Source organism: Leucoraja erinacea, chromosome 24 (genome assembly GCF_028641065.1).
Source record: "Leucoraja erinacea ecotype New England chromosome 24, Leri_hhj_1, whole genome shotgun sequence".
Classification (NCBI taxonomy): domain Eukaryota; kingdom Metazoa; phylum Chordata; class Chondrichthyes; order Rajiformes; family Rajidae; genus Leucoraja; species Leucoraja erinaceus.
The window spans coordinates 13,068,357-13,087,430 of record NC_073400.1 but is presented as its reverse complement, the minus strand read 5'-3'; the positions used below and the strand labels follow the sequence as shown (position 1 = coordinate 13,087,430).

At 41.7% G+C, this 19,074-nt stretch overlaps 1 protein-coding gene across 4 annotated transcripts in view; it reads right to left on the bottom strand.

The window, feature by feature from the left end:
* Positions 1-19,074, bottom strand: part of LOC129708654 (ladinin-1-like) — an 86,297-nt gene that overhangs the window by 3,210 nt on the left and 64,013 nt on the right. For 3 of the 4 annotated variants that reach the window (XM_055654545.1, XM_055654546.1, XM_055654547.1), the window contains 4 exons: positions 17,875-17,953; positions 15,322-15,459; positions 11,096-11,164; positions 376-409 (listed from right to left, as the gene is read on the bottom strand). In XM_055654545.1, the coding sequence (XP_055510520.1) occupies positions 376-409; positions 11,096-11,164; positions 15,322-15,459; positions 17,875-17,953 (320 nt within the window). The remainder of the gene's footprint in view (positions 1-375; positions 410-11,095; positions 11,165-15,321; positions 15,460-17,874; positions 17,954-19,074) is intronic. The other variant, XM_055654548.1, reaches the window with a different exon arrangement.

The following is a 19,074-nucleotide window of genomic DNA, read 5'->3' as shown; positions in this document are numbered from 1 at the left end:
ACCCGCATGTCATTTTTGGGATGTGGAAGGAACCCAGAGCACCTGGATAAAAACCCATGCAGTCATACGGAGAACGTGCAAACTCCACCCAGACAACACCCGAGATCAGCTGTGAGGCAGATACTCTACCACTTTGAAAATTATTCTTGTTAAAGTGAAAGCTTGCATTGAGCAAGAGGCCATCAACTTCCAGGACGAAGCATTATGAGTACAATACCTACTGGCCCTATACAGATAGTTAGTTCATATCAAGCACATATACAGCCAACATGCAGCCACAAGAATTTCCCAAAGCAGACATGTTAGCCACATAAAGCTGGAGATAGTTGGAGGGTGAGGCAGGCCATATACATATGAAAAAGCCCTTAGTCTTACTTTGATTGTAGCTCTTTCTGAAAGAATGATGATCCTGCAAATGTTTTGAATTTACATGAAAAAAGGTTGAGTTAACTTGTTGGTGGAATACTGAATATCTTCATGCAGGTATACACACACACATATATAAATGGTTGTAACTAGGAGACATTTTACACCATAAAACTAAGTGCACAAATTCAACAGTTAAAAAGTTCACAGTATTTTAACATAAGAAAAATAATCCTTGAGATAACATTTTTTTCAAAAAAAGTTCCTATGATCTGCTTCATGTTAATACTGGTGTCAGTGGTTATGGAGAGAAGACAGGAGAATGGGGTCAGGAGGGAGAGATAGATCTGCCATGATTGAATGGCTGAATAGACTTGATGAGCTGAATTGCCTAATTCTGCTCCTATCACTTATGACCTTCGGACATTATGTGGTAAAGCAGATTAAAATCACCTCAATTTAAAGAAATTATTCCAACAATTTGTTTCAATGTAGTATAACAACATTGAAAACAGCACTGAGATGGCAGTGTATATTGCCATGTTTCACTTCTTGCTCTGTAGCTCTTGGTAAGTCTATCACCATTTTAAATGGAAATTATGCAAGGTGTTGTCCACAGAACATTGTTGTCCACATTTTCATCCAGGGCATATTCGTACAACTAGGAAAACAAAGTCAATGACCTAATAGAGCAGAAATCCAAGTGTTAACATTATTAGTTACCAATGTTGATATACATCGTCATTTAAGTTCATAAATTGCAGCAACCTTCTCTTCTACTGGTGAGGTGAAGCAAGAAATAATTGACTATCAAGCCTACATGAACCAGAGACTTAATAATTATGCCACAAATGTCTGCGTCACCACCTTTTCAAAACAGACGTAAGAACTGAATAACTGCGACGCAAATGCAAAACATAAAGACATTTGAAGATTAGATAATCTGGAGAAGACACAAAGTGTTGGAGTAACTCAGTGGGTCAGGAACTTCTCTGGAGAACATGGTTAGATGATGTTTTAGGTTGGGACCCTGAAGGTTCGACACCATCACCCATCTATCAAGCCTCGAGTCTCTGCAATTATCAAGTCTGATCTTGTCCTGAGGGGGTCGCGACCCAAAACACATGTCCATCTACTCCAGAGATGCTGCCAGACCCAGAAGGTGCTTTTGCAGATGTTGGTTTACAAAAGAAAAAGTGCCTTCTTTTGTAAACCAGCATCTGCAAATCCTTGTCTCTACACTGTTTCAACATGCAGGTGCTTGTCCTATTTCAACCCCTATAACTGAAAAAAAAATCTATATATTACTAAAACTCTCATCTTGACCACTTCCTGTCTGCATTGTAATTAAATTTACGCAAAAATGATCCCCCATAGCGCTACGATTTTTCGCCACCTTACTCACCATTCTCCTCTACTGCAAGTCAAATAAGTTTTGTTCCGATCGGTGAAATAGTACAAAAGTTATGAAGGTTTTTAAGGTTCCCCCTCCCCTACAATCCCCCCCCCTCCCCACTGCCCCCACTCCCCACTCCCCCTCCCCCCATCCCACACACCCCCCCATCCTCTCTCCCCCCCACAACCCCCCCCCCTGCTCTCCCCCCCCCGCGCCACCCCCTCCAAATCAAATCAACCCGGGGAATGGCCATACACGATTTCAATCAATAACAACCAAAAGAGGTAACAATTGTAGTGGATGATACTAGATCCTCGTCTCGTCACACTCCAACACCATCTTGTATCTATCAATGCTCAAGCCCCTGCAAATATCAAGCCTGATTTATTTTTATGTTTTGAGATACAGAATAGAAACAGGCGCTTCGGTGCACCGGGCCCATGCCAACCATCGATCACAGACACAAAATGCTGGAGTAACTCAACGGGTCAGGCAGGATCTCTGGAGAAAAGAAATAGGTGATGTTTTGTGTCGAGACCTTTCATCAGACTCGAGGCTAGGGGCAATTTACAGAGGCCAAAAAGCTATTTGATCTCAGTAGATTTTCTCCTAATGTGTAGGGAGTGGATGCGAGAGTGGGATAACATGGAACTAGTGCGAACCTGTGCTTGATGGTCAGTATGACTTTTGCTCAACTGTATGTTGGGAAATAATTACACTGTGCAATTGCACGTGTGACAATAAAGCACTGTTGATGGGCGGAAAGGCCTGTTTCCACGCTGTATCTCTATACTATACTAAAGCCCGTGTGTGCACAGCAAAGAGATTTAGCTACCAATCTTGCACACTGGCAAGAAAGCTGCTGAGCTAGCATCATACCTGTCAAAAGTGGCAGTAGGCAGGTGTGATTATTCTCACAGCCACCTCTTCCTTGCTGACCTTCAAGTTAAAATTGTCACAAAATACATTAGCAGGCATCCTTCCAGCTGCTACAGCTGTGCATTCAGGAGCAAGCATGAGGAATTCATGGGAAAAATGTGTCCGGTACTAACATGTTTGATGGGTTTAGCAGGTGGAAGGTCACCTAGAAGAAGAAAATTGTGCCTGATCTGTGGTGTGAATTATATCACGTAGTGGTGACTGCACGTTGCACTCAATTTCAGAAACTTGGTTCAACTGAATATCCAGTTGGGATTAATCCTGCGGGAGTGGGAGAGAGGGAAGAACAACTGTAGACCTGGACAGACACAAAAAGCTGGAGTAGCTCAGCGGGACAGGCAGCAAGGAATGGGTGAACGTCACCCATTCTTTCTCTCCAGAGTTGCTGCCTGTCCCGCTGAGCTTTATGTGCCTATCTTCGGTTTAAACCAGCATCTGCAGTTCCTTCTTACACAAAGGTAGACCTGGCATGCGATACTTTCTAACTTTGTAGCGACTATTGCATACCTTGTGTGTGCAAGCAAAGAATTTCACTGTGGCTTGTAACATGTGACAATAAAGTATTCATTCGCTCATGCATTCATTCATTCAATCATATAATCATTCATTCATACATGCATTCATTCATTAATTCATTCATTCATACATTCGGTCATTCATTCATTCATTCATATTGAAATCGCATTGCCATAGATTTACAAAAGGGCACAGAATGCTGGAGCAACTCAGCGGGTCAGCCAACATCTGTGGAGAACATGGAAAGGTGACTTTTCAGGTTGAGACCCTTCCCTGTTGAGATCCTTCTCTTCAAATTTAGTCAGAGGATCATGTTTCAGTTATTCCAGGCAAAATATTGAATTTTAGTAGATCATTAGCCATGTTATGGCTCTAAAATCTCAGCAAATCTGTGGAATGTACTAATTCTTTGGAACGGGTGAAGAAACTGAACAATCATTCTGCGAATGTGCAAACACTATAGACAGCATAAAGGGTGATACAGTGGTACACCTGATAGAGCTGCTGCCTCACAGCACGAGACCTAGGTTCCATCCTGCCCCCTGTCCGTACCCCCTTAGTCAGGATCGACCGGGTCTCTGGTGCTATAAGGCAGCAGCTCTACCGCAGATGCACCACAGAAAGCGTGATATCGGGATAGGTCACAGATCAGTTTGGCAACAGCGTGTCCAAGATTGGGTGTAACGTAGCCCATCACACAGATGAGTCCCCCTCCCCTCCATCACCACCATCCATCGACTCCATCTGCTGCAAACATCATGAAAATGTTAAGCCTTGTGGAAAAAGTGTCAACGTGTTTTTAACAGCATGTTGTCACAATCTTTGCTTGGTCATTCATACCCACATGAGCATTTTTGTAAACAGATTGTACTTTCTACTTCTTAAATAGTTTATGACATTTTGACATGCCAGAATCTTGTTTTCTTTCAGAGATACAGCATGAAAACAGGCCCTTCGGCCCACCGAGTTTGCATCGACCAGTGATCACCACGTACACTAGCTGTGTCCTACACACCGTGGACCATTTACAATTTACAGAAGCCAATTAATCCTACAAACCTGTATATTTTGAGAGTGTGGGAGGAAACCGGAGCTCCCAGAGAAAACCCACGCAGGTCACAGGGAAAACAATCAAAGTCCCTACAGGCAGCACCCATAGTGAGGATTGTACCCGGGTCTCTGGCATTGTAAGGCAGCAACTCTACCATTGTGCCACTGTGCTGCCCTATCACTTGGATACTTATCCTAATCACCATTTTGGAACCAATAGTTATATAATCACAATTATATAACTATGAGTCAATGTATTTGTATCTGGTTGCTCGCCAAAAGCATAATTAGCAGCTCATGCTAAAAGTAACACCAAGGTTGATGACTGGCAGCAAACAATGATAGACAAATACAAATTCCTGTCTAAAGGCTAAAGTATGTTGGTGTCAATGTTCTACACAGATGTTGGAAAGATATTATAAAGTTGGAATGGGAACAGAGAAAATTCACGAGGATGTCGCCAGGACCCGAGGGCACAGAGCTGCAGGGTGAGTGCTTCTTGGAGCATTCCTTGGAGTGTAGGAGGATGTGATGATCTTATAGAGGTGTATATAATCATGAGAGGAATAGATCGGTTAGACGCACAGAGTCTCTTGTCCAGAATAGGGGGATTGAGAAGGGGGAAAGATTTAATAGGAATATGAGAGGTAGCTTTTCAGGTGGTTGTATGGAACAATCTGCCAGAGCAGATAGTTGAGGCACGGACTATCACAATGTTTAAGAAACAATTAGATAGGTTCATGGATAGGACAGGTTTAGAGGGATATGGACCAAATGCGGGCAGGTGGGACTAGTGTACATGAAACACATTAGTCCGTGTGGGCATGTTGGGCCAAAGGGCCTGTTTTCACGCTGCATAACTCTATGACTCTCTATGGCAGTCAGTGGTAAGCATTGTGACTTAGACGATGAGCCCAAATCCAACCTAAATGCCTCAGCTTGTCTTGAGGACAGAAATCATGTCTTTTTTTTTTATCATGGGATACATTTTACAGTAATCTTCAGCAAGTGAAGCCTGAGGAAGTGACATTAGAGACATTATTATATACATGCATGCTTCTTATTTTACAAAGTTTTGGAATGCAACAGGTCAGGCAGCATCTCCGCAGAACATGTATAGAACTTTTCATGTCGGGTACCTTCTTCTGAACAATTGTGGTGGGGTTAGGGGGGATAGAAAGCTGAAAGAAAGGAGGGTTGGGCAAAGCCTGGTGAGTGATATTTGGATATAGGTGAGGAGGATTTTTGAGAGGCAGATGACTGTTTTAATTTTAGATTTTGAAGGACAGTGGGGAATCAGGCCCTTTCGCCCACCGAGTCTGCGCCAACCAGCTATCCTACACACACTAGGGACAAGTTACAATTATACCAAGCCAATTAGCATCCAAACTTGTATATCTTTGGAATGTGGGAGGAAACCCACGCAGGTCACTGGGATAACATACTAACTCCCTACAGACAGCACCCATAGTCAGGATCGAACCCGGGTCTCTGACATTGTAAGCAGCAACCCTACCGCTGTGCCACCGGTACAAAGTCCAACGATTTAAAAGCAAAAAGAGTGAGATAAGGATAGCAGCGGTTCAAATTGTGAAGCCAGGGGAAGGAATTATAGGTGGAAGGGCAGGTTAGTTGGCCCCCCTCGGTCATGACTGACCATGGGTGATGCATCCTAGTTTGCAGGTGATGTGTGGTTGGATGCATGCCTGGGCGATGTCATATGGAGGACAGGCTGTTGCCCATGCAGTATGTCCCCCCTCTCCACATCGCTGATCGATCCAAAGGAACAGCGGGGCCGTTGCAGTTTGGCACCAGTGCTGTCGCAGGAGCTGCCAGAGCGAGGTTGTAGACAACGACGAACTGCCTTAGGGGCTCCGACTCCGGATTTTCTTGAGGTTTACTCCAAGAGCCTTTTCCATGACTGGATATGGCCACAAGCCAGTGGAGGTTTTAAATCAGAGTTTTCTCTCTCCTAGATGGACTGCCTTCCCAGGCTGACGAACCCCAACTGGCCGAGACTCGTTGGGGTGGGAGCATCTACCTTCCCGTGCAGGTCTATAGCACCTGCCCACTGCCCAGAGGGGGCAGGAGGAAGGGGAAATATGGGTTAGCAAACATCGGCCGTTCCTTGTGTCTACATCTCATTTTACGTTTTGTTTAGCCTAATCTAATAGCTAGGTCAGAGTGTGAAGTCCAATGGGAAGATCGACTAAAGGACCAGTTTCAGTTAAGTTCTTAAGGGATAGAATGCATTACATAGTACCTATTCCTGGTTCTGTTTATTTTATTTTGTGATGTTTTGAAATAAAATAACTAATATGGAATTAAAATGCAACAAACTTGGCACGACTGTTTTATGTTCTGTAGGAAGGAACTGCTAATGCTGGTTTAAACCGAAGACAGACACAAAAAGCTGGAGTAACTCAGTGGGACAGGCAGCATCTCTGGAGAGAAGGAATGGGCGACGTTTTGGGTCGAGACCCTTCTTCAAAGGTCTGAAGAAAGGTCTCGGCCCGAAAGGTCACCCATTTTATGTCTACCTTCTTGTTTTATGTTGATGTTTGCCGTAACTAGCAAAGACCTGTATATTATTCAATATTATTCATGTGAGCCTTCAAATTGCATTATTATTTGCAGAGCTGACTCACTGGGAAAAACTTTACTTGTTGAAAGTCCCTGCTTTGTCACTACATGTTATAGCCAAATGGCTTATTTAGTATCCACCCATGCATGTGGTGCCTTTGAAGGCAGGCCAAGCATTATGCCTTCCCGCAGAATCAGATTTAGACAGAGGTTGCTCAGACAGAGGCCCTCCCAAGCCTCAGGAAATATTGTGTTGCTCTTGAAAATATATATAATTGCAGATACAGTTGGTTTACGTCTAAAACAATTGGAAGCTCTGTCATTGATCATAAGGGCAAGTCACTCAAAGTCTATAGAGAGCATAGCAAGCAAATTTCTGGAAGTATTCGTATAGACCTCTTGCCCGGCAATGCTATTCTACCTTAATGAATAAGGCCATATTCTTTAAGAACTCTAGCTCTGAAAATGGGTCTAAAGCTTCTTCTGTTCACAATAAGAAAACAATTTCTGCAGGTTAAATGAACTACCATACTATATTAACGCAATATACAATGTTTAAAGTCTCAAAGTGAATATTCACAGAGGCCAGAATTACTGTCATCTCCTTGTAAAATCCAACACATTGGATCCACAGTTCAGATACAGACCATCATTACAATGGTGACTACCACCAAAGTAAGACTCATTGTGGAAAATAACTAAAGTAAGAGAAACAGAACAGCACAGAAGAACTACATTAACAGAAAGAGAAACACTGGAATCTCAGCAAATCGAGCAGCATCTGTGGAGAGAGACATCAGTCAAGGCTTTGGGTTGGTGACTCTCAGAACTTGGGTCTGAAGAGAGCTGGAAGAGAGGAGGGGCAGGGCAAAGGATAGAGGTGAAGGGAGCATTTTATAGGCAGATGGTGGACAAACGCAGAGATCAAAAGGCAGAAGGGGGGTGGGTTGGGGGAGCACCGGAGAAGGAGAGGGGGAGGGGGACGGTGGAAGAATGGAGGGGGAGGGGGAAGAAGGGGGAGGATGGGGGTGGTTCAGTTAATGTTCAATGTTCACACCGTTGGGTTGTAAGCTACCCAAGCGGAATATGAGGTTGTGTTATTTTATTTGTGGCATTTGCTTAATAAACTTTTGAAGAGTTCTGAATTGACTTCCTTCCAAACAGGAAGAGTAGGACATAATAATTATCATGGGCGTCCTGGTGAATTAAAGTGATTACGGGCAATTTGCTCAAGCAATTTGTGTCTCCAGTTTCACACACCCTTGTGCCTCCACCAGCAAATGAGTGGAGTCTATGACAAAGTCAAAAGGCAAGGGATATAGTTTAGTTTAGTTTACTTTAGTTTAGTTTAGTTTAGAGATACAGCACGAAACCGGTCTTTCGGTCCACCGAGTCTGCCTCTGTAAAGCCCCTGTCCCACTTAGGAGACCTAAACAGCAACCTCTGGTGACCTTGGCCGCGACCCAAGGTTTCCATGAGGTCATCGGAGGTTTTGGTCACTCTCCCTAATGGTCGAAAGTGGTTTCCGCATGGTCGAAACTTAATCTAGGTTGCTGCTATTTTTTCATCATGATTAAAACCGGCCTGGACTAAAAATAGGTTTCCGTTTTAAAAATCGATAATTTTTTAGTCGCAGGTCTAGCCGAAGTTCATAGTCTTCATAGTTCTTCATAGACGAGGAAGGTTTTCAACATATGCGTGGGAGGTGGTAGGAGGTTGCAGGTCACCTCGACCTTGATTTTTTTTTTGGGTGGTGGGCAAGGTCACCAGAGGTTTGCTGTTTAGGTCTCCTAAGTGGGACAGGGGCTTAAGGCAGCAACTCTACCACTGCGCCACCGTGCCTCCTTATACAACAGTGCCATGCTGATATACTGCTGCTATATTCTGCCAAATGATTAATCAGCCCTTTTATTCTCCCTAACTTTCCTCTGTTTGGAAAACACACAATCAAACTTGATTGCGAAATATAAATGATCAAATGTAGAAAACAGCATGGCATACATGGAAGTTATAGAAAGTTATAGAAAATCATCCAGGCAACTCAAGAACACTGATCTGCAGAACACTTAAGCATTGATATCATAATATCTCACGTCACTTTAAATGATTGTATTGTTTCAAACAAGCAAATGCCACTGTGCTTCAACAGGGAATGTGAGGCAAAGTTTAGATGTGACCCAGGAGCATGATCTTTAACCTGCCCCCACACGTTCCGTGTCACACCAACTGCTCACGAGCCTCAGCCTACTCATAAATGTGTGTGTTCATGATAATCTGGGCTCTCAGCTGCTTGCGCTTGTTATTGTGAGATGGTAAACAGAAGCAAGGGAGCCTCTCAAGACAAGTAGGCAATTGTGTACCCCAAGCTTGACACTGAGCATTAATCGTTTGTCTGAAGAAGGGTCTCGACCCGAAACGTCACTCATTCCTTCTCTCCAGAGATACTCCAAGATGAAGTAGGAAGGAACTGCAGATGCTGGTTTACAACGAAGATAGACACTAAATGCTGGAGTAGCTCATCAGGACAGGCAGCAAATCAATGGGAGATTTATTTGGGTCGAGACCCTTCTTCAGACTTCAGAGTGTCAGGGGAAAGGGAAATGAGAGATATAGACAGTGATATAGAACAAAGAAATGAAAGATATGCAAAAAAGTAACAATGATCAAGGAAATGGTTCATTGTTAGCTGTGGGCTCGGTGAAAACATGACAATAAATTGTGTATACTCTTGTTCACCGAGCCCACAGCTAACAATGGAACTCTTCCTTCATCATCATTACTTCTTTGCACATCTTTCTTGTCTTTGTTCTATATCGATCTATATCACTGTCTATATCTCTCGTTTCTGTTTCCCCTGACTCTCAGTCTGACGAAGGGCCTCAATTTGAAACGTCACCCAATCCTTCTCTCCAGAGATGCTGCCTGCCCCGCTGAGTTACTCCAGTATTTTGTGTCTATCTTCAGTGTAAACCAGCATTTGCAGTTCCTTCCTACTACAGGATCTCGAACAGACAAAAAAGATCATTTGAAGATGGTTAATGTCGATATTATACTGACACTTCTCATTTTCTACCATTTAACTTTACCAAGTTTTACCATTGAATGGAAGTCCATCCTACTTTTTATTCTACATCATTCACCCGGCTAAAGATTTTGAACTGTTCTAACCTCATATCATTATTGTAAATTTACCAGGTTTCCTCCTATTCAATGCTCTATTTATTTTTTCTATCAAGCCTTCTATGGGACTTGCTACTCAAATACCTGCAGAAAATCTATTTACAGAATATGTTATCTATTTGTGTAATCATGGCTTCAAATATCACAATCAAATGCTCCAAATAACTACGCTAATAATATATCTCTGCTGATGTAATTTAAATGATTGCTCATTGAGTTTAGTTTGAGTTTAGTTTATTGTCACGTGTACCGAGGTACAGTGAAAAGCTTTTGTTGCCTTCCAACCAGTCAGTGGAAAGACAATACATAATTACAATCGAGCCATCCACTGTGTACAGATACATTATAAAGGGAATAAAGTGAATAGCGTTTAGTGGAAGATAAAGCCAGTAAAGTCCGATCAAAGACAGTCTGATATGATTTTAATTTAATATAATTTATTGCATGTTATACATTATAACACATTTTTACCCTGCTTTTACAAATTTCCTTTCTTAAATGACTTATAATAACAATTCTTCAATTCCAATTTGAAATTGTGCATAATTATGGCGAATTGGCCATTATATTCTTTGTTCTTTACATCAGACCCTATATTTTCTGCTGCCTTTCTCATTGGGAACAATTCCTCTTTTGCACTATTTTCTTTCATATCCTCCATCCTACTTTCACCTTCTCTCTTCCACCAACATTCATAAATGTCCATTCAAAGCATTCATTCAATATTTTCCCCATATTTAAAAGACATGCAATCTTTGTCACCCATATCGTTTTATAATATGTTTCTCTTCCTCGACCCTTCAGTTGAATTATTTACTATGCAATGAATATCCTTAAGTGCTTTTCTCTAATATGTACCTGGAATTAAACTTATGAAACCAATTTACTGGGGAAATCACTTCAAAGTACATTGTACTGTCAATAAATGCAGGCAATAAAATATTGACTCTGGTTTTAAATATCAAGATGCAATGAATTAGAAGTGATCACCTTTATTTAAATGAATAATGGATATTTGAAATTTAGTTGCATGAGATGATTTCATAGAGTTCCATCATTTATTACCTTTTCTAAGGATTCGGCTTTGTTTTCCCATAGACTCCGTTTATTGGCCACATCCCCTGGTCTGATATCCTGCAAAAAAAATAATATGTTTCATCTTCCGGTATCTGTGCACCAACACATTCCATACTTGGCATTTTTATTATGAGAACAAAATTAAAATTCATTATTTAGAAATTATTTCTCTATTTTCCGCATCAGTGGGGAGACAAACAGTCAAGGTTTCACATTGGACATCCTTCCTCAAAACAGGTTTTAAAAAAAAAAGCTTAAGACACAAGGAACTGCAGATGCTGGAACATTGAGCAAAGCACAAAGTGCTGGAGTAATCGAGCAAGTCAGATCTTGACACTGCCTGAGTTTAGTTTAGTTTATAGATACAGGGTGGAAGCAAGCAACCTAGCCTGCACCGACCATTGATCCCCACACTTTAACACTATCCTACACACACCAGGGACAATTTACATTTATGCCAAGCCAATTAACCTATAAACCTGTACGTCTTTGGAGTGTGGGAGGAAACTGAAGATCAATGAAGAATCCAAGGTACAGAAAAAAGCTGGAGAAACTCAGCAGGTGCAGCAGCATCTATGGAGCGAAGGAAATAGGCAACGTTTCGGCCCGAAACGTTGCCTATTTCCTTCGCTCCATAGATGCTGCTGCACCCGCTGAGTTTCTCCAGCTTTTTTGTGTACCTTCGATTTTCCAGCATCTGCAGTTCCTTCTTAAACACAATGAAGAATCCAATGTGGTCACAGGGAGAACGTAAAAACTCTATAGTCGTGATCGATCCTGGGTCTCCAGCACTGTAAGCGCTGTAAGGCAGCAACTCTACCACTGTGCCGCCCGAGTTGTTGAATTACCTTCTATTTGGGGGAAAAAAAGGCTTACGAGGCTGCAGGTTTGCAAACTTCAGAGCTGCTTTTAATTTCTGATGAAGGACCCTTGACCTAAAACACTGACTCTTTCTCGTCCCCACGGATGGAGCTGCATGTTTCCAACACTTTGCTTTTGTTTTCGATTTCTAGCATCTGCAGGATTTTATTAAACTCGACTGAACTTGTAGCTCCGTAAACTTCACCTCTCCATCCCTAATGAATCTTAAAAGATAAAGCCATCTCAATTTAGGAATTGCAGCTACCAACAGAACCTGTGACAGATGATGAAGATTAATGACAAATGATGTTTCCTGTCCTCTGTCAATTTATTCCATAGTTCAGTCACCACTTTGTAATTACTGGAAAACGTGATTTAAAAATTATCTCAAATCGTCTCTATTGGAATTATCTTTGGAGAGTGGTTAGATATGTTTTGAATCCTGATCCATAAATGAATGTTTTTAACAATTAATAATGTACAGCTGAAGATATTTATAAATTGAAATAGGTCTATCAAATAAAAACCAGTGTTATGGGAATTCACATTAGAATCTCAAACAAGAGATGCACTGGAATGTAATTCCAATGTTAACTATCTTCTTTGCCTACAGTTTCACAATTTGTTGGAGGCACTAGAGGCTGCAGATGCTGGAATATGGAGCAAAAAGCAAACTGCTGGAGGAACATAGCACATCGTGAGGCATAGTGGTGCGGTGGTAGAGCTACTGCTTCACAGCACCAGAAAACCGGGTTCAATCCTGACTACGGGTGCTGTCTGATGGAGTTTGTATGTTCTCCCCGTGACAGAGTAGGTGTTCCCTGGGTGCTCCGGTTTCAAAGATGTACAGGTTTGTAGATTAATTGACTTCAGTATAAAGTGTGTGTAGGATAGTGCTAGTTTATGGGGAGAGCTCATCAGCATGGAGTTTGTACGTTCTCCCTGTGGGTTTTCTTCAAGAACTTTGGTTTCCTCCCACATTCCAAAGACGTACAGCTTTTTAGGTTAATTGGCTTGGTATAAATGTAAATTGTCCCTAGTATGTGTAGGACCGTGTTAACGTGTAGGGATTGCTAGTCAGTGTGGACTCGGTGGGCCGAAGGGCCTGGTTCCACGCTGTATCTCTAAACTAATCTGTGGGGAGAGTAGGGTGAGGAGCTAATGCAGGTTCTCAAACAGAAACGCCTCTCCCAATCCACAGATCTTACTCCAATTCTTGTGCAGCCTATCGGAGAGGACACACAGTAAAGTATGCAAGCAGAAAATGAGCCAAAATGAGAAGGAAGGAAGGTAAATATCTGGTCATCACACATATCCATTTCTACTGAACCTATCATGAAGCAGAGCAGAAGATATTCTTGCAAAAAAATAACTGCTTCACTACTCAATGCATCTAAAGGAAGAGCAAGCTTTAATGCATTTCAAAGTCAATTGGAGTACATTATTTAAATAAAATATTTAAATAAAATATTTAAATAAAACAAATTCCTTGAATTAAAGTAATAATAAGTGCAAAATGTGATTATAGGCAAAGATCTGATGTATCATAAATAATTAGGTTGTGGACCAATTCATTTCATTATTACTTAAACAAAATTGCATGATTTTTTAAATTATCTTATTCATAAATATTGATGAAAACCCATCTATTGTGTTTCATTAGTTAACCTTCTCATTGCCCTTTAAGGTTTTGCTATCTTCTAAACCTGCTCTTTAATGATTTCAATAGTTTACTCTTTCCACTTGCTTGATCTTTTATCAACCTGCTTCTTCTCTCTCATCAATTTGTCCCACTCTCTTCTAAGCAATCCTCTGTCCAATCCCCTGATCATTCATCATTTGAAAACCAATATTAATATTGATTGACATCCTCTGTGCAAATTTAACACAAAACTAAAAGTCACAGAGTTCATGTAACTGGTGCAATTCTCTACCCCCCCCCCCCCCCCCCCCCCCCCCCCCCCCACACACACACACACACACACACACACTATCTTCACATGCATATTTTTTTTTCATCGAAATTGGATTGGGTAGCGCACACAGACATGATGCCACACACTATGATCTTCAGGCAACTGAATAGTTTGTGGCTTTTAAAGAATCTTTTGTTTGCTACTCTAAGTGTATTTACTTGTCTATCAAGTGGTTGGGATTTTCTAAATGCTCAACACCATGAGACAGAAATGCGGTTAATCATTTACTTCGGCAGCAAATTATTGAAGCAAATAATTTGATGTTAAATCAATGTGTCATTTCCACGCTCAACATACAAGGATGAAATGTGAGCTCTAATGCTCATGCCCATGAAATTGCTCTCAACATCTACGCTCCCTGTATGAACACCTGTGTAAACCCCAAACTACTTCAATCATTTTCCTTTTGTTTCTGAGCCTATGGCGTAGTTTTGATTTCACCCGTGCCAACTAGAACACAGTGAGAAGATAGACACAAAAAGCTGGAGTAACTCATCGGACGGATCAGGCAGCATCTCTGGAGAACAAGTTGACTGAACTAGCTTTACACCTCTTCCCCCAAGTGGCCAGTAATCACGCTACAGCATAAATAAGTGAAAAGCCAAACAATTACTCCACAACTCCACTCCACAAACTCTCCATAGATGCTGCTGCACCCGCTGAGTTTCCAAACAATTACTCCACCATATTTCCCACAAAACTACATATTACATTAAGTAGCCAACAAGGAGCCTGACATAATCAACTGTGTGATCTGCACAAACAGCCAGGTTGATTGACTTGACTTGTCTTTTCTTGACTAGATGGGGTAAGTGCAAAGTATGGAATAGATTGGATAAATGCACAGAGACTTTCACCCCGTGTATGAGAATCAAGAACAAGAGGACATAGGTTTAAGGTGAGGGGGAAGATTTAACAGGAACCTGAGGGGCAATTTTTTAAATAATTGCACCCAATTCACTTCTGAAATTTGTACTGATATTTGGTAATTATAATTGACGATGACTGTAGTCAACAATTGAGAAGTGTTGGAAGGAGTTTAGACTATATCTGGCGGAAAGCTTAAGGAGGAATCCTAAAAGGTAACAAAGTTAGAAGACCAATATATTAACTGAAACCTATGTTTTTCCCTTGTAGTTATAAAAGTCTGCTTTACCATTGGCTGTTTTCCAGTGTGTTGAAGAAGTAGGAAACTTATATTTGTGCACAATTAATATACAATCAAACCTACTTCCAGGCAAATACAGTGGACACACATTCTACCTACTTCATTGATATTTCTGTGTCAATTGATTCCATTGTTGGTGTTAAAAAAACCCATTCCTGCTGCATGCAAGTGTGTATGTATAACCTCCACCCACAAGGTTCCCACTGTACCTTTCTGGTCACTGGATATCGAGGACTGCCATGCTGCATGTCTTCCTTCTCAAAGACACAGCGTTTGCTTGCAACACCTTCCAATGGCCGGGACAGATAATCTGAAGCAGATGGCTTTGACTTGACGCTATCACTTTTCTAAAAATAAATATTAAAGAAAAATCATTAAAACGCCTGAAGTTTTGATGAAACTTTAGTTTAGAGAAACTGTGTTGAAACAGTCCCTTCAGCCCGCTGAGTCCACACCAACCAATGATCACCTGTTCTCCAGTTTAAGGTTATCCCACTTTCATATCCTACTTACACAAAAAAACTGGAGAAACTCAGCGGGTGCAGCAGCATCTATGGCTGCTAAGGCCGAAACCCTTCCTCAGTCTGAAGAAGGCTTTCGGCCCGAAACGTTGCCTATTTCCTTCGCTCCATAGATGCTGCTGCACCCGCTGAGTTTCTCCAGCTTTTGTGTGTACCTTCGATTTTTCAGCATCTGCAGTTCCTTATTAAACACTTCACATCCTATTTGCTGGGAGTGATTTACAGAAGCCAATTAACCTCCTAACCTGCACTTCTTAAGTGCGTGAGAGGAAACCTGAGCACCCGGAGAAAACACATGCGGATGCAGGGATAACGTACAAACTATATATAGACAACACCCTTAGTCAGGTTCGAACCTGGATCTCTGGCGCTGTAAGGCAGCAACTCGACTGCTGCATCAATGTGCCACCCATTCTTGCTTGGAAATCGAATTGCAACGTTTAGGCATGCTACACATTTGGTATATGGTGGTAGCTTTTTGTTAGAGGACCTCCTTCAGGGAACATCAGTGGCACAGAGTAGGACAGGAGCATTGCAGATTAGCTAGGTGCCAGTCAGTCTGAGACCATTAGGGTAAGGATCAGGCCCTGTATCTAGAAGTATAAGGACGAGAGAAGGAGAATAAATACTTTAACTCCCCTTCCCAATCCCACACTGACCTTTTGCTCATGGGCCTCCTCCATTGTCAGAGTGAGGCCCAACGCAAATTGGAGGAACAACACCTCATATTTCGCTTGGGCAGCTTACACCCCAGCGGTATGAATATTGACCTCTAAATTCAAGTAACTCTTGTTTTCCCCCTCTCGTTCCACTCCTCCCCACTTCCCAGTTCACCGACCAGTTTGACTGTTCTCGATTACATTTTATCTCTGTTTGCTTTGCTCTGTTTGTTCTCCCAGCTAACAATGATCTATTCTACATTTTCTCCACCCCCTTTGTCTAATTTTCACACCTAACACTTCCTTGTCTCCGTATATCCCTCTCCCCTGACTCAGTCTGAAGATGGGTCTTGACTCGAAACGCCACCCATTCCTTCTATCCAGAGAGGTTGCCTGTCCCACTGAGTTTCTCCAGCATTTAGTGTCCATCTTCAGTGTAGGGATGAGTCTGAGTGGTTTGTTGAGACAGACACATATAACCATATAACCATATAACAATTACAGCACGGAAACAGGCCATCTCGACCCTTCTAGTCCGTGCCGAACACGTATTCTCCCCTAGTCCCATATACCTGCGCTCAGACCATAACCCTCCATTCCTTTCCCGTCCATATAACTATCCAATTTATTTTTAAATGATAAAAACGAACCTGCCTCCACCACCTTCACTGGAAGCTCATTCCACACAGCCATGACCCTCTGAGTAAAGAAGTTCCCCCTCATGTTACCCCTAAACTTCAGTCCCTTAATTCTTAAGTCATGTCCCCTTGTTTGAATCTTCCCTACTCTCAGTGGGAAAAGCTTTTCCACGTCAACTCTGTCTATCCCTCTCATCATTTTTTAAAGACCTCTATCAAGTCCCCCCTTAACCTTCTGCGCTCCAAAGAATAAAGCCCTAACTTGTTCAACCTTTCTCTGTAACTTAGTTGCTGAAACCCAGGCAACATTCTAGTAAATCTCCTCTGTACTCTCTCTATTTTGTTGACATCCTTCCTATAATTAGGTGACCACATGGGTAGAATAAATGCAGAACTGTCTTCCTCGTATCCACTACATGTTGTTGGCCTCAACACCACATTCCGGTGATGAGTTACATGCTCTGTGAATCCACAGGAAAATGCCACATCCTAATTTTCCTTCATATTATTTTTAAAATATATTTTTAAAGTTGTATATATTAGAAGAGTTTAGAGGGTCATGGGTCAAATGCAGAGAAATTGGACCAGCCCAATGTGCTAACTTGGTCAGCATGGATAGGGTGGGCTGAAAGGCCTAATTACATGCTGTAAGCTCCATGAGTAGGAAGAAACTGCAGATGCTGGTTTAAACCAAAGGTAGACACAAAAAGCTAAAGTAATTCAGCGGGTCAGCTAGAAGAAAAGGAATAGATGAAAATTTGGGTTGATAACCTTCTTACCTAACTGGCCAAATTTCTTCATCACCACTTCTTCAGTAGGTGGTGATTTTGGAGAAGGTGCAGAAGCTCAAGGACTATATCACACTGGTCACTGGAATTTCATATAAACCCACATAGTTTAACTTGCAGGCACTATAAAGAACTGCAAGGCTTGGTATGGCTCACCTCAATTGCTTTTGCATACTTCTCAAGTATACCATCGATTCTTCCTGAGGATGTTCTGGCAGGGATCCTCACACTGGCACTGTTAGCAAAGATCAGAATCAGTATGGTAACCCCTCACTCATTACGGTTGACCAACAAGTGTGAATAACTAATTATTGTTCATTGATACCATTCCCCAATGATGTGTCTTGTTGCTGTGAGACAGTGTGGAGTGTGGAATTAATAATGAGTATATCATAAGACAATTCTCAGCCGTGTTGGTTGAGACTGACCTGCCACTTAAAGGATTACTTAAGAACGGTGATTCTGAATTCTGGGGCATTCGATGAACGATATGAATTTATGCATGGGAACATGCATATGCAACATGAATATTGCTTGCTTGATTTCTGGTGTGGCATCTGATTACTTAGTCCCTTGACGCCGTTGCAGAATTGTGTGCAGTTCTGGTCACCCCATTACAGAAGGTGGTGGCTTTGGAGAAGGTGCAGAAGAGGTTTACCACAATGTTGCCTGGATTAGAAGGTGTTAGCTAGAAAGAAAGATTAGACAAACTTGATTTTTTTTTCTCTGGAGTTTCAGAGTTGAGAGGAGACCTGATAGAAATAAAAACATTATGCGAGGCATAGTGTAGAGTGGAGTGTACTATTTTGCCTGGTTGAAAATATCATAGATTAGAGGGCATAGCATTAAGGTGAGAAGAGCAAAGTTTAAAGGAAATGTGCAGGGTAACTGTTTGCTTTACACTGAGTGGTGGGAATCTTAAACATGTTGCCAGGGGTGGTGGTGGTGGTGGCAGATACAATAGTGGCATTTAAAAGACTTTTATGAATTAATGATAATTATATATAAGGCCTTTGGATATATAAGGAATGGGGGAATATGCATCAGGTGCAGGCGGAAGAAATTAGTTAAAATATAATATTGCCTTAATAAATAGTCAATGCCAAACAATTTTTTTCTGAATGGATTCTTCTATTTTGTTACAACAGTGGATTAGTACAATTGAGAAAACATTTCAGAGGATGGTTAAGCCTCCACCACATTGCTGTGCATCTAGATTACAGATTAGGGGCAATCTGCTCTCAACAATAGCCTCGGAATCAGTTGACTTGCACATCTATTACCACCAGAAACCAGCACTCAGTGAAGCAAAGACAGAAAATATATTCTGGCTGGAGGCTTTTAATTATCAACACC